General features: G+C 42.8%; 1 protein-coding gene across 2 annotated transcripts in view; it reads left to right on the top strand.

Annotated features, from left to right (window-relative positions):
- Nucleotides 1-278: 278 nt before the first annotated feature.
- Nucleotides 279-15270, top strand: part of Klhdc10 (kelch domain containing 10) — a 53491-nt gene continuing 38499 nt past the window's right edge. For both annotated transcript variants that reach the window (XM_006979409.4, XM_006979408.4), the window contains exon 1: nucleotides 279-563. In XM_006979409.4, coding sequence (XP_006979471.1) covers nucleotides 389-563 — 175 coding nt within the window. In that variant the 5' untranslated portion in view covers nucleotides 279-388. The remainder of the gene's footprint in view (nucleotides 564-15270) is intronic.

Here is a 15270-nt window from a genome sequence, read left to right as displayed (position 1 = left end):
AGCCGCCCTGTCTGGGAGCCTCTTCAGGCGTAGCCTCCCCGCTCGGCTTTCGACTGGCTGGTCTGAGGACCCCGCATCCCGGAGAAGCGGGCTTGCTCGGGGAGGTTGATGCGCTCTACGAGCGGCTGCTTTTGCCTCTTCTCCCCCCGCCCTTTTTTAGCTATAGCTATGGTTACCACGTCTCTCCCCGCCTCCCTCCACCTGCCAAGAAAGAGACTGCTCATTGGTTCTCTGTCACCAAGGCGGCCAGCCATTGGTTGCTGGTGAGCCCGGCGCTCCCCCGGCTCCTGTCTCCCTGGTCTCTTGAGGAGCCCGGGAAGGAGGCTCAGGCTCGCGCTGCCGGGGCAGGGGCTTGCCGGGACCGGGCTGCGGCAATCGTTAGCGGGCCATGTCGGCTGCCCAGGGCTGGGATCGAAACCGCCGGCGGGGAGGAGGCGCGGCCGGCGGGGCTGGCGGGGCCGGCGGGGCCAGCGGGGGTAGCGGGGTCGGCATGGCCGGCGGGGGTCGGGGCACCGGCCTGCTCAACCGATTCGTGCAGCTCTCCGGAAGGCCGCACCTGCCAGGTGAGTGGTGGGGCTGCTGCCGGCGAGAAGGTGGCGGCCGCCGGGCTCTGGCTGCTCCTCGGACACACAGCCGAGGACAGGGAGGCAGAGCACCGGGAAGGTGGCGTTGAGGTCAGGAGGGGGACCAGAGCACGCCTGAAGAAAAGTCTCGCTGTGTCGACAGCTCGGTGACGAGAGTTGTGTTTTCCCCTCGAAGGAGAGGCCACTGTCTCTTTGACATTCCCAAATGTTTTCCTTGCCTGGTTCCTAATCTTTTCCCCTTCCGCACTTTGGTGTTGAGAAAGAAAGGCATGGGTGTTTAGCTGTGGAAAATTATTTGGAAAAGAGTGCCACATTGAGAGGAGACGAGCAATACAAGAGTGGTTTTGTTTAAAAGAAAAAAAAGCCACCTAACTGTGTAAGAGTTAAGTATTTTGAAACGGAATGAGCATGTGAAAGTGTGTGTGTGAATGAATGTGTGAGTGTGTGTGTGAGTGAGTGTGTGGGTGTGGGTGTGAATGTTGGCTGGGGAGTATATGGGAAAGAAAACCAAAAAGATTAAGGAAAACGGTTGAATCATTAATATTTGGGGATGTCCAGAGACAGAATGGATAATGGTGTCTAGATTTTAAAAGGGGAAAATGACGATCACCAGTATAAAGAAACAAATGATGCTGTGACCCTGGATCAAAACTGAAAATTGGAAAAAAATATACCTATTGCTATAATTTCATGTTCTGGTCTTTGAGTTCACATGCCTCAGGAAAAAAAAAAAACCAAAAGTCAAAATGATATGTGTGTAAACAGTTTTCAAAGAATACATTTATAAAAGAATTTTCAGTTTGTTAAAAGAAAGGTAGAGAATTAAACATGCACAGAATGCCAATCATTATATTGGGCAATCGTGTTTTCTTACCGTGAAGAGAACTGTCAGGAATGATGTATTAGACCTTCGCCATGTTTTTTTGTGTATGTGTGACTAGTGTTAAGTTGATTGTATCAGTGATATATTTGTTTAGATCAGTTTTGAGAACCTGATGGTTTCTGAATTGTGTTTATTACTGTGACTTGTGTTCTTTTAGGTAGTGAAAAATCAGTTGATTAATTTGAAGATAACAAAGGGAATTTTACTTACTCAATGAGACAATTACTAATATTTGTGATATGGTTTTAATGTGTGCCAGAAATTTTCATTAATCCATATTTATGTGCCACTAAAATAATATTGAGACTTTTGTAAATAGCCAAATATACCATGAATTGGATTTGAAATGACAGTATCAGACTGGGTATCCTGGAATTACTAAATACGTGTTTTTTAACATGAAAAAAGAAAAAAGGAGACATCTTTTTTGTTATCTCCAGTTAACAACAAAACCATAGATTTTTGTGTGTTGCTAGCCTAGAAGATAAATCCCTTGGTAAGCACTATTCCCAGGTTGCCCTCTGCCACCATAATCTTTAAGTCTTTGGTCATGGATTAATTATTACACCATGAACTTCATGTGGGCTTTCTCAGGGTCCTGTAACATGTTGGTGCAGTTCCTCACTGCTACCACATGAGGGCGGTGGAAGCCATGATTTCAAATAAGGGCCTGAAATATGGCGCTATTTCTGCATTCCCCTAGCACACGAGGACAAGAACAGCCATTTGTCCAGAGGTGAAGATAAAACGTGCTTAAACTGTGAAAATTCGAGAAGTGGAGTCATCAGTCTTGGTTCTGCTTCTTTTCTTCCAGGCTGGCACTCACTTCCTCCTTCTCCACACACAGGCATTCTCCATCTTTCCCTCATTGTCAAATTCGGAAAATTTCTGCTATCTCAGTAATTTACTTTAGAAATTATTTCATACTAATCTTTTGTTCTCACAGGTATTACATATTAAATCTCTTAGCTCTATTTTGAGATAATTTAAAAGGTTTTAAATGGTATGGAGGAATAAGAATGTGTAGGTCTGTTTCATGGCTGACCCTGCAGGCCTGTCCCCGTCCGTCCCCCCCCATTTGGTTTATTAATTTTCCATCTCTTTTGACCTCTGGTACTAGCTCCCACATACTGGAAGAACCTTTTTTTCTTCCCTTTTACATTTTTACCTTGTTCCCAGTCCCTGTGAAACAAAGCAGTACAACCTGGTGATCTTCCTAGAATGCTCACTGTCTTTCAGGGATAGCATCTTTTGAAAAAAATTAAATCAAGGTCTCTATAGCCCTGGCTGTTCTAGAGCTTCCTGTGTAGACCAGGGTAGCCTTGAACTCACAGAGCTCCTCCAGCCTCTGCCTCCTAGTGCTGGGAGTAAAGGCTTGTGCTACTATGCTGGCTTGGTGGAAGCATCTTGACCCATCTGCTTATGGGGGCCTGAAATCGGGGTGACCTCCTCAAGCTCCCCACCAGCTTCGGTTGTAATTAGCTACCTAGTCTTGTTTATTTGCTCCTGCTGTGACTAGTTCTTGTGGTCATTGTCCTGCAGTTTACCACAGTAGCTCCTGAGCACTCTTCCAGTCCACCAGTTCCTTCTTCATTCATTTGGTACTGGTCTTGGACAGTACAGACTTTCCTCTCTCTGCTTACAGCCCTTTTCTGGCTCTTTTGTTTTTAAGATAGGGTCACCCCTGTCTATCCTCCTGCTTCAGCTTCTAGAGTAGTGGGATGCAGGCATGTGCCGTCGCACCCAGTCTTTCTTGCTAGTCCATTGCTCTCAGGGTCTGTTTCCTCCCCTTGGGTAGTCCTCCATTTTGTCACCTGCTCTCGCTCTTGCTCTCAGCACAGGAAGCCACTGCATTTCTTCTGTCCTGCAGGAGCCTCCATTGCTCCCTTCCCTAATGTAACTTGTTGTGTTGACTCTCAATTGTCTTTTTCCCCATAGGAGTCCGTTCTCCCGGTACCCTCTCCTAGTATTATTTGTATCTCTTTAGGCACATGTAGCATTTGTGTGTGAATATTCTTGGGAAAGACATACCATGTCTCTGTGCGTACACACACACACACACACACACACACACACACACACACACACTTATATACATATACCATAATGTACTGTCTTAAATTTTTTTAACTAGGAGCTGTAGAGAGAGCTCAGAGGTTAAGATTATTGGCTGCTCTTTCAGAGATGCAGGGTTTGATTCCCAGCATCCACATAGTGACTTATAACCAACCATTTATAACTCCAGTTCCAGGGGATCTGATATCCTCTTTGCCTCCACAGGCACCAGGCACGCATGTGGTACACAGACATACATGCAGGCAAAACACCTGTACACATAAAATTAAAATATTTATTTCATTAAAAATAAAAACAAATGCATTGGCATTATGTATAAGATACTAATGTGCAATGATTTGATTATTGTAGTTCAAGCCTTCATAGCCCCACTGCTCCAGACAAACAGATAGTATCGAGTATCTGGTATCAGACATAGTCTCAGTAGTGTTTTGAAATTTTGAATATTGTCTTGCCTTTCTGCTACCTTTTTAAAATATTTTTTCTTTAAAAACAGAATCACTTATTGTGTGTGCACTCACTCACTCACGAGCGTGTCACAGTGTGCATATGGAAGTCAAAGGACTTTAGGAGTCAGTTTTCTCTGTCTACCATGTGGGTCCTGGGACTATAACTCAGGTTGTCAGACTTGGCAGCAAGCTCCTTTACCTCTGAGCCATCTTGCTGGCCCCTTTCTACTATTTTCCAAGATACAGACAGCAGTGATGATGTATTTACCCCACAGGCCAAGACATTCACATGTTTTTAGTCCTTAGTAATTAATAATCTTCATATACCTAGGGAAAAAGTAGGAAATGAGGCTGCTATTTTGTAGATTAAGCATTTAGAGATAGAACTCAGAGAGCAAGGAAATTGTGGAACAAAATACAAGTTTTAATATATGAGTTTAATTAAGGGAATGTGTTAGTAGGGAAAAACAGTTAAATATCGTTGCTAACATAGAAACAGACAAAGAGAAAAAAAATACTGAACAGTTGGTAATGCTGGGTGAAAAATAGTCCTGGAATCTTAATTTAAAAGTCTTAAGTAAGGCTGGGCGATGATGACATACACCTTTAATCCCAACACTCAGGAGGCAGAGGCAGGTTGATCTCTGTTAGTTTGAGGCCAGCCTGGGCTACAGAGTGAGTTCCAGGAAAGGCGCAAAGCTACACAGAGAAACCCTGTCTCGAAAAACCAAAACAACCCCCCCCCCAAAAAAAAAAAAAAAGTCTTAAATAAGAAATGTGGCTGGATGGTGGCGCATGCCTTTAATCCCAGGATTTGGGAGGCAGACACAGTCTGATTTCTGAGTTGTAGGCTAGCTCTCTGTGAGAGCAAGTTCCAGGACAGGCAAGCCTACACAGAGAAACCCTGTCTCATACAAGCAAATAGAAATGTATAAATTTGAATGGTAGAAAGAGCATGTGATAGCCACACATGATAGTACATGTCTGTGATCCCAGCCACAGGAGGAAGAGGCAGGAAGTCCAGGGCTCCTCCACTACAGAGCCTCATTTGAGTTGGAGGCCATTTTGAGCAACATGAAACCTTGTCTCAAAAGCAAAAAAGCAAAACAAAACAACATATGGCAGAAAGCAAGTTTTCTTTCTATCTTTGACCCTGCCTATTGGCTTCTCTCCCTAGTAACAAACAACGATATATTTTCTTGGGGTGTGTGCCATTTGCTTGGTCTGGGGGTGCTGTATGTTTAGATATGCTAGATGGGGCTTGCAAGTGCAGTCTCCTACAGTGACACAGTGAATTGCCCTGTGTCTGAGGGATTTTACACTTAGGATCTTTGTCTCGCAGGAAAATTCTAGAAGCACTGTTTAAACCTGGATGAACTGTCAAATTGCCCTTCATAGAGGTGGTGCCATGTGTGATGGCAGTGTTAGAGTGCTGGGGACCGCTTGGCTCCTTGGTAATGGAGTGGGTTACCCCCCCCAACCTCCTATCCTTCTAAGTACTAGGGTCGGAGCCCAGCTTTGTCGTGATTGGAAAGCCTGCTACCCTGAAGCTATTCCCCCAGGCCAGAGATTGATGTTTGGTTGGTTTGTTTTTGAGACTGGGTCTCACTCCATAGCACTGGCTGACCTGGAACTCCCTGTGTAGACCATGTTAGCCTCAAACTCACAGAACTCTTCCTGCCTTCTGAGGGCTGGGATTAAGAACCTTGTGCCACCACACCCCACAAGCCCCCGTGATTTTTGTTTTGTTTTGTTTGTTTTTCGAGACAGGGTTTCTCTGTGTAATTTTGGTTCCTGTCCTGGATCTTGCTCTGTAGGTCAGGCTGGCCTCAAACTCACAAAGATCCACCTGCCTCTGCCTCCCAAGTGCTGGGATTAAAGGTGTGCACCACCACCACCCAGCACCCCTTGATTTTTGAAAAAGGGTCTTTCTACATAGCCCAGACTGGCCTGGAATGTGTAGAAATTGTCTTGCTTCTGCCTCTCAAGTGCTGGGATTACAGTCATCTACCATTATGCCTGGCTAAACTTTTATTATTATTATTTTTCAGCATGTATGAATGTTTTGCTTGCATGTATATTTGTGCACCATGTGTGTTCTGGGTGCCTTCAGAGGTCAGAAGAAGGCATCAGATACCCTGGAACTAGTATTACATATGGGTGCTGGAAATTGAACCTGGGTCCTCTGGAAGAACAATGGATGCTCTTAACTACTGAGCCATCTCTCTGAAGCCCTAAACAACTTCTTAAATTGCCAGTTTAATAGGAATATTTTCTTAAGCATCTTTTCAGCAAGTGAAAGAGCCATATTTGTTTCATTTCCTTATAGTCTCTGTTTATAGATTTTATTCAGTTTTCTATTGAAATATTTTATATTATTTATAGGAACTCATGTTCTAAGGAAACTTGTACTTACTATTCTTTGACATATGTTGCAGATATTTTCCAAGGTTCTTTAATTTATCTTTGACCTTGTTTATAGATAGATTTTTCCAGTAGGAATTAAACGATGTTTATTAGTTTATTAGTCTTTTTGAGTAAAGCTTTTAAAAAATTAATTAAAAAAATTTTAATTATGTGATATGTGTGTGTGTGTGTTCATGCGTGAGTGCCAGTACCCTTGGAGTCCAAAAAAGGTCATTGGATTCCCCTGAAGCAGGAGTTACAGGCATTTGTGAGCAGCAGGACATGTATGCTGAGACCCAAACTCAAATCCTCTGTAAGAGCTAATAAGCTCCTAGCCAATAAGCCATCTTTGAGCAACTTTAGTATAATATTTTGTGTTTAAGAAAAATCATCCTAGGCCGGGCGGTGGTGGCGCACGCCTTTAATCCCAGCACTTGGGAGGCAGAGGCAGGTGGATCTTTGTGAGTTCGAGGCCAGCCTGGTCTACAGTGCGAGATCCAGGACAGCCAGGGTGGTTACACAGAGAAATCCTGTCTCAGAAAAAAAAAAAAGAAAAAAGAAAAAAGAAAAAAAAAATAAGATCGGGGCTGGAGAGATGGCTCAGAGGCTAAGAGCACTGGCTGCTCTTCCAGAGGTCCTGAGTTCAATTCCCAGCAACCACATGGTGGCTCACAACCATCCATAAGGAGATCTGGTGCCCTCTTCTGACCTGCAGGTGTATATGCAGACAGAACACTGTATATATAATAAATAAATAAATCTTTAAAAAAAAAAAAAAAAAAAAAAAAAAAATAAGATCATCCTGTACTAATACTATTTTTAGCTAAAATTGAAATGGATAGTGTTGTGGTTTTTTGTACTTTCATATTATTACTATTATTGTGGGTTTTTTGTGTTTTTTTTTTTTTGACTCAGGTTTCCTCTGTGTAGCCCTGGCTGTCCTGGAACTAGTTCTGTAGACCAGGCTGGCCTTGAACTCAGAGATCTGCCTGCCTCTGCCTCTGGGATTAAGGGCGTGCCCCATCACAGCCTGGCTGTAAATGTAGTTTGAGGGAGCACTGAGGCAGACCTAGGAGTCTACCTTTCCTCTGGATGCCTGCCCACTACTGAGTATCTTCACTAAGTAGTCCCACTTTTGTTTTGCATTTGAAATCTGTCTATGGAGTGCTTAGTATGGAATTATTGTTTGCTTTATTGATCAGTCCATTCTTGATTATAGAGTATAATCAATACATTGCCCCTTGTTCTATTCCTGGGTATTTTTCCTTAAAATATGGAGTTAGCTAATTAGTGCCCCCCCCATTTTATTTTATTTTGTTTTCTTGTTGAGTCAGGATCTCATGTATACCCGGTTGACTTTAAATTTTCTACGAAACCGAGGCTGGCTTTGAACTGATCTTTCTGCCCTACCTCCTGAGTGCTAGAATTACAGATGTGCACTACCATGCCTGGCTTTTTTTCTTTTTCTTTTTTTTTTTGTGGGGGGGGGCAGGTATGAGTGCCTACTATGTAGCCTAAGGTGATCTTGTTGCAAATTCTTAGGCTCAAGTGACCTTTTTGCTCAGCCTTTTGAGTCCTTGATATTGGAGTGGGCTGGAGAGCTGGCTTTTTATTTAAGAGTGTGCATTACTTTTGCAGAGGACTGGTGTTCAGTTCCCAGCACCCACATAGTGGTGCACAGCTGCCTATAACTCCAGCTCCAGGGGATCTGGCAGAGGTGTGTACCCTCACACACATGTCACACATATAAATCAAGCGCATCCTTAAAAAAGAAATATAAGGCTGGAGAGATGACTCAGCAGTTAAGAGCACCAGCTGCTCCTCCAGGGTCCTGGGTTCAGTTCCCAGCACCCACATGTCAGCTCACAACTGTCTATAACTGTAGACCCATGGGATCTGATGCCCTCTTCTGGTATGCAGATAAAACACCTATATACATAAAGTAAATAAATTTTAAAAAATACTTAAAATAGATAAAAAAGAAATGGCTATTATCTTTTAAGGGTACACCTTCACTTCTTTTTCCTTTCCTTTCCCTTTCTTCTCTTCTCTTCTCTTCTCTTCTTTTCTCTTCTCTTTTCTTTTCTTTTTCCAAGACAGAGTTTCTTGGTAACACCCCTGGCTATCCTGGAACTCACTTTGTAGACCAGGCTGGCCTCAAACTCACGGAGATCCACCTGCCTCTGTCTCCCAAGTGCTGGGATTAAAGGCATGTGCTGCCCGCCACTGCCTGGCCTTATTTCTTTCTTTCTTTCTTTTCTTTTTTTGAGACAAGGTTTCTTTGCTCTCTTGGATCTCACTCTGTAGCCCAGGCTGGCCTTGAACTGAGAGATCTACCTGCTTGTACCTCCCAAGTGCTGTGATTAAAGGGATGCTACATTCATTTCTTGATGTTCATATTTTCTACAACACTCCACCACTTTTCACATTTGCTTATTTTTGTATGTAGGTGAGCACAAGTGTGCCATGTGTATGTATGTGAGCATGAGTGTGCCTTGGCACAGATGCTGAGGTCAGAAGACAGCTTTCAGAGTTTGAACTTTCCTTCCACCGTTTTAAGTTGGATATAGCTACAGGAGAATACATGTCTTCTTTGAGCAATTGCTTCACCCCTTTATTCCTTTTTTAAATTTTTTTACTTATTTATGTATCTATATTTTTTAATGTACAAGTGTTCTGTCTGCATGTATGCCTGCAGCCAGAAGAGGGCATCAGAACTCAATATAGATGGTCACGAGCCACCTGTGGTTGCTGGAATTGAACTCAGGACTTCTGGAAGAACAGTCATCTCTCCAGCCCCTATTCCTTATTTTTAAAAGATATACTTATTGCATTTATGTGGTATACATACATGAAGACAAAACACCCATATACATAAAGTAGATTTTTACTTATCTGAGTCTAGTCTATTTTGCTTAACATGATCTCAGTTCTGTAATGTGATCTCAGTTCTGTTGATTTTCTTGGTAATGACACAATTTTATTCTTTAGGGCTAAATAATATTCCAGTGTGTGTACGTGAGTGTGTGTTCAGGGGCATATGTATCTGGAGGACATTCTTGGTGTCATCCTCAGGAACACTGTCCACCCTCTTTGATTGAGTTTTTTGTTGACTTGGAGCTCAGTTAGGCTACACTGGTTTGCCATTGAGTCCCAGGGTAGTTTCTGTCTTTGCCTCCCCAGCTCTGGGATTCCAAGCATACCCCCACACCTGACCCTCTTGCATGGATTCTGGATCCAATGCAGGTCCTATGCTTGCCTTGCAAACATTTGCCAACTTAGCTGTCTCCTCAGCCCCTTCAGTCCTGGTTTGGTTTTTGTTCGTTTTTACTTTTTTTTTTTTTTTTTTTTTTTGAGACAGCGTCTTGATGTGTAGCTCTGGCTGCTCTGGAAATTGCTATGTAGACCAGGCTGGCCTCAAATTCATAGAGATACATCTGCCTCTGTCCCCTGAATGTTTTAAAGACATGCACTTTAAAGAGTCTTACTGTATAGGCCTGGCTAGCCTGAAATTCTCTGCATAGACCAAATTGGCCTAAAGGCATGTACCACCACATCCAGTCATGTTTTTTGTCTCCCCTTTACCCCTCCAAGACAGGGTTTCTCGTGTAACCCTAGACCAGGTTAGCCTGGAACTAACAGAGATCTGCCTGGGATTAAAGGAATGCACCGCCTCCTTCCCCCCAGGCTTGGTCTTCATGATTATGGAGCAAGTGTTCTTATCCACCCAGTCATCTCTCTGACTCTGGCTTCATTCATTCATTCATTCACATTTATTTGTGTGTATGTATAAGTATGTGTGTGGGCACACAAGGGCCGAGATGCACATGTAGAATTCAAAGGACAACTCTTTTGTGAGTTAGTTCTCTCTTCCCGCTACTGGAGTTCCAGAGATCAAACTCAGCTTGTCAGGTTAGGAGCAGACAAGCATCTTTACCAGCTGAGCCATCTCACCCCCATGTTTTCATCTTTTCCCATATCAATTTACAAAACCGTCTGTTAATAGGTATTTAGGTTGTTTGTAGATTTTCACTGTTAAGCATAATGCTGCTGTGTGTATCTGTGCACAGATGTCTGGACGTGCCTTTCCCTTAGGTAAATGCCTGGAGTACAATTGTTGAATTGTGTAGTTAACTCAGTGAAATATGTTTAGCCGTTTGAGGAATTGCCAGACAGTTTTCCAGAGCAACTGGAATTTTACATTTCCACCAACGCTGTGCGCATCTTCCCGAACACTCGTTGTCTCCTTTTCTGACTCTGTAACAACTATTTTAATACGTGTGAAGGAGAATCTCAGGCTCCTGGTTTTTAGACAAGGTCTTTGTGTTGTTTTGGCTTGTCTCAGACTCCGGAGCTCCAGCAGCCTCACTCAGTGGCTGGGCTGTAGGCGGTGTACCTGCGTACCTTCGTGTGGTTTCTGATCGGTTTTCCCTTGATGCCCAACAATGCCAAGCACCTTTGATGTGCTCAGTGACCATTGTGTCTGTTTCCTCTGTAGAGAGCTATGCATCACATGCTTCATCCTGTTTTTAATTGGGTTGTCTTTTTATTGTTGTTTTAAGAGTTCTTTATATATTCTAAATATAAGTCCTTTGTTATTTATCTGATTTAACATTTATTTGTGCATTTCCTCCCATTTTATGGCTTTCTTTTTCTTAGTTGTGTTACTTGAGGCACAGTGATTTTTTTTTTTTAAATAAAGTCTAATTACCTTTTTTTTTTCCTTTTGTTGTTTGTGGTTTTGGTGTGATATGCAAGGATCCTGTGCTGTCCTCTAGTGTTTCATGGTTCTCCCTTTGTCCCAGGACTTGGTGTCAGGGTCTTCCGAGCTCCTCTCCAGCCATCCCAGTGCCATTTGTTTCCAGCACTTTTCTTTCCCTTTTGAATGTCTTGTCACCATGTCAACAATCAGCTGATAGTAAAGCAGCTCATTCTGATCTCTCCATTCTACTCCATTGATCTGCATGTCTGTTCATGTGCCAGTACCACACCATTTCATTTCCTGGTGCTTTGAAATAAAGAAGTATGAGTCTTCCTATTTTATTCTTCTTTCAAAGGTTCATTTTGGCTCTTCTGGGTCCCTTACAATTCCATATAGATTTGGGAATCAGTTTGTCCACTAGCACAAAGCAATCAATCAGATGGGTTAGTGGTTAAGAGTACTTGCTTTGCAATCATGAAGACCAGAGTTCAGATCCCAACACCCACATACTGAACCATGCCCTCTGCACACACCACACCTCTTCTCTGAGGGAGAGAAAGGAGGATCACTGTGGCTTGCCAATTAAAAAAATTTTTTTTAAAAAAAAGATACTTATTTATTGTGTATACAATGTTCTGCAGGCCAGAAGAGGGCACCAGACTGAATTACAGATGGTTGTGAGCCACCATGTCATTGCTGGGAATTGAACTCTGGAAGAGCAGCCAGTGCTCTTAACCTCTGAGCCATCTCTCCAGCCCTGGCTTGCCAAATTTTTTTAGCCCACTGAGGAAATGGGAGCCCCAGGTTGTTCCTCTGACCTGCACATGTTCATCATGACACACACAAATGTACAGGCACATACAGACATAAAATAAATGTAATCTTTTTTTTTTTTTTTTTTGGTTTTTCGAGACAGGGTTTCTCTGTGTAGCTTTGCGCCTTTCCTGGAACTCACTTGGTAGCCCAGGCTGGCCTCGAACTCACAGAGATCCGCCTGGCTCTGCCTCCCGAGTGCTGGGATTAAAGGCGTGCGCCACCACCGCCCGGCCCAAATAAATGTAATCTTAAAAAAGTTTTATTCTCTGTTGTTTTCTACAGAGACCCAAATACTTCACAGTTCATAATAGGGTCTCTTGTAACTCAGGCTAAAATCTCCCTACGTAACAGGATGATTTTGAACTTCTGACCTTGCCTCAGCCTCACAAGTGATGGAATTACAAGCAAATTCCACCATGCCTGGCTTATAGTAACCTTTATGAAATGTGTGTTGATTGTCAGTATCCATAGCTACTTTTGCAAGAGTATGGAACTCAAGGTTATTTTGCATTGAATAAATTATTATTATTTTTATTTTTGAGACAGGGTTTCTTCTTGTAGCCCTGGCTCTCCGGGAACTCACTCTATAGACCAGGTTGGCCTCAAACTCAAAAGATATTTGCCTACCTCTGCCTCCTGAGTGCTGGGATTAAAGGCGTGTTCCACTACCACCTGGCAAATTTAATTTTTTTAAACCTAGGAATCTAGCAAATGTGGATTTTGAATAGATTTTCTGGTTTTGGTTTTTTTGAGACACGGTCAGACAGGCTTTAAACTCACTATGTATCATTGGTTGCTTTGCTGTGTCAATCTTCTTACCTTAGCCTCCTAAGAGATGAGAGTACATGCATGAGCCACCATGTTTAACCAACTCATTTTCTTTACTTTTTTTTTTTTTAATAATTTCTTTTATTTTATGTGCATTGGAGTGAGGGTGCTGGATCTCCGAACTGGAGTAACAGACAGTTGTGAGCTGCCATGTGGGTGTTGGGAATTGAATCCAGGTCCTCTGGAAGAACAGCTAGTGCTCCTAACCATTGAGCCATCTCTCCAGCCTGTCCTTTTCTACCTTTTTACTCTTTTATCTTTGTGGTACTAGGGATAGAATCTAAGAAATCACACATGCTAGACATGTGTTATGCTTATCATGTGTAACCCAGGCTAAATCTCCTTTAAAAAAAAATACAGAATACAATTTAAAAAAGGTATAAAAAATACAGAATACACTCTTATCTGAGTATCATCAGAAGTGATTGTAGCATCCTTCATAAGTGCTATGATTCCAGCTCTTGCCTATCTCTGCACAGAATCCTTTCCATATTCTGTGAAGGCGTTTACATCTTCTGTCTTCTCTTACATTCACATTCATGAAGGCTTTGTCTTCAGGTCATCACACTTGCCCATCACTTTCCCGAAACAGCTCTTGGTAAAATCATGAATAGCTTACGTGTACCAGATCAAGTGGATGTTTCCAACCTCCATCTGATGTAATCTCTCTTCATAATGAGGCATCATTTCCCTTTGCTTCTGTGTATTTGTTTGCTTGTCTTTGTGTTGGCCCCAGTGTTCTTGGTTAGCTCTGCACCCCATGCCCCCCCAAAATAGCACCCAAAACCGTTCCCTTTCCTTCTCCTGTGGTCTTTTGAGGTAGGGTCTTGAGATGTAACCCTAATGAACTGGAATTCACTATGTAGAACAAGTTAGCATCAAACTTGTGCCATTTCTGCCTCTGCTCATGAGTGGTAGAATTATAGGCCTATACCACTATGAGCACTTGCTTTTCGTTTGTGGTATTTTTTGTTTGTTCATTTGTTTTGTTTTTTGTTGTCATTTTTTCGAGACAGGGCCTCATTATGTAGCTCTGCCTATCCTGAAACTCATTATGTAGACCAGGCTGGCTTTGAACTCATAGAATCTGCCTGGCTCTGCCTTGAAAGTGCTGAGGTTGAAGGTATGCATCACTATGCCTGCCTTAACTCTTGCTATTTTTTTTTTTAACTAAATTATTTTTGTTTGTTTTGAAACAGGGTTTCATGCAGACCAGGCTGGCCTCAAACTTGTTATATAATTGAGAATGGCCTTGATCTGATTTTCTTACCTTCAACTCTGGAGTGCTGGGACTATGGATGTGGGCCACTGTGTCTGGTTTATATGGTACTAGCCAGACGTTGAATCCAAGGGCTTTGAGCTGCTAGGTAGGCACTTTCCCAACTGAACAACAATCCAAGGGTGCTAGCTGGGTGCTCCCATAATAACATTTACTCATAACCCAATGAGTAAATAGGTAAATTGGGTACTACTTTTTCTCCCCCTTTTTATAGGGAAGAACACTGAGGCACAGAGGGTAAGTAAGACTTTGTAAGCTGGGAAGGTACAGAGTTAGGCTTTGGGTCCAGACAGTGTGGTTCTAAAAGTCCTCTATCTTGACTGCTCTCCTGTGCTCTGCAGCTTGTTCCTCCCAGTTCATCCTATCACTAGCACAACTGAGGTTTTGACTGCCTTCCACTGCAGTACAGAAACAGATACAGTTCATCTCAGTCTTCTTTCCCAATCTACTCCATGTATCAAAGCAGGATTAGTCTTGCTAGAGCACAACTATATCTGTATTGCTTCCTAGATCATAATTCTTCGTTGGCTTCCTGCCACATTTAGAATCCATCCTGGACTTATGCTGTCTAAGATGTGATCATTGAATGAAAGCCTGGGTAGTGAAATGAAAAGTATGATAACTGATAAGATAATGAGATGATAAAATATTGGAGTTGAATGATGTCTTTTCTTTGAGTTGTTTCCCTTCTAATCCTTCCCAAACATTTCCACCCACTGGGGACCAAACATTCAAATATATGTACTTTTGGGGCCATTCTCATTCAAACCAACACCTGGAGGTTTTGTTTTTGTTTTTGTTTTTTCCCCAGGTATCTCGATGTAGTCTTGGCTGGCTGTCCTGGAGCTCCCATACAGATCAGGCTGGCCTTGAACTCACAGAGATACTCTTGCCTCGGTCTCCCTAGTGCTGGAGTTAAGGGTATACACTACCATGCCTGGCCACACCTTGTTTTTGAGACCAAACTCCCTATATAGCCCACACTGGCCTCTGACTCCTGGCAGTCCCCTTGCTTCACTTCCCTGAGTACTGGGATCATGAAGTCTGCACTCGTAGGCCTGGCTAAAACTACCTTTGGGGAGTGGGATGGAGTTGATACTGGAATTGAACCTAGGGCCTCATGCATGCTCGCCAAGTAGTGTGCTACCACTGAGCTATGTCCCCAGTCATATCCGACACATTTAAATAATTTTTTTTTTTTAAGACAAGGTCATACCCTGTAGCCTGGGGTGGCCTGAAACTCACCT

This window comes from Peromyscus maniculatus, chromosome 3 (genome assembly GCF_049852395.1).
Source record: "Peromyscus maniculatus bairdii isolate BWxNUB_F1_BW_parent chromosome 3, HU_Pman_BW_mat_3.1, whole genome shotgun sequence".
NCBI lineage: Eukaryota > Metazoa > Chordata > Mammalia > Rodentia > Cricetidae > Peromyscus > Peromyscus maniculatus.
Note: the sequence above shows the minus strand (reverse complement) of the source record. Positions and strands in the feature narration are given on the sequence as shown.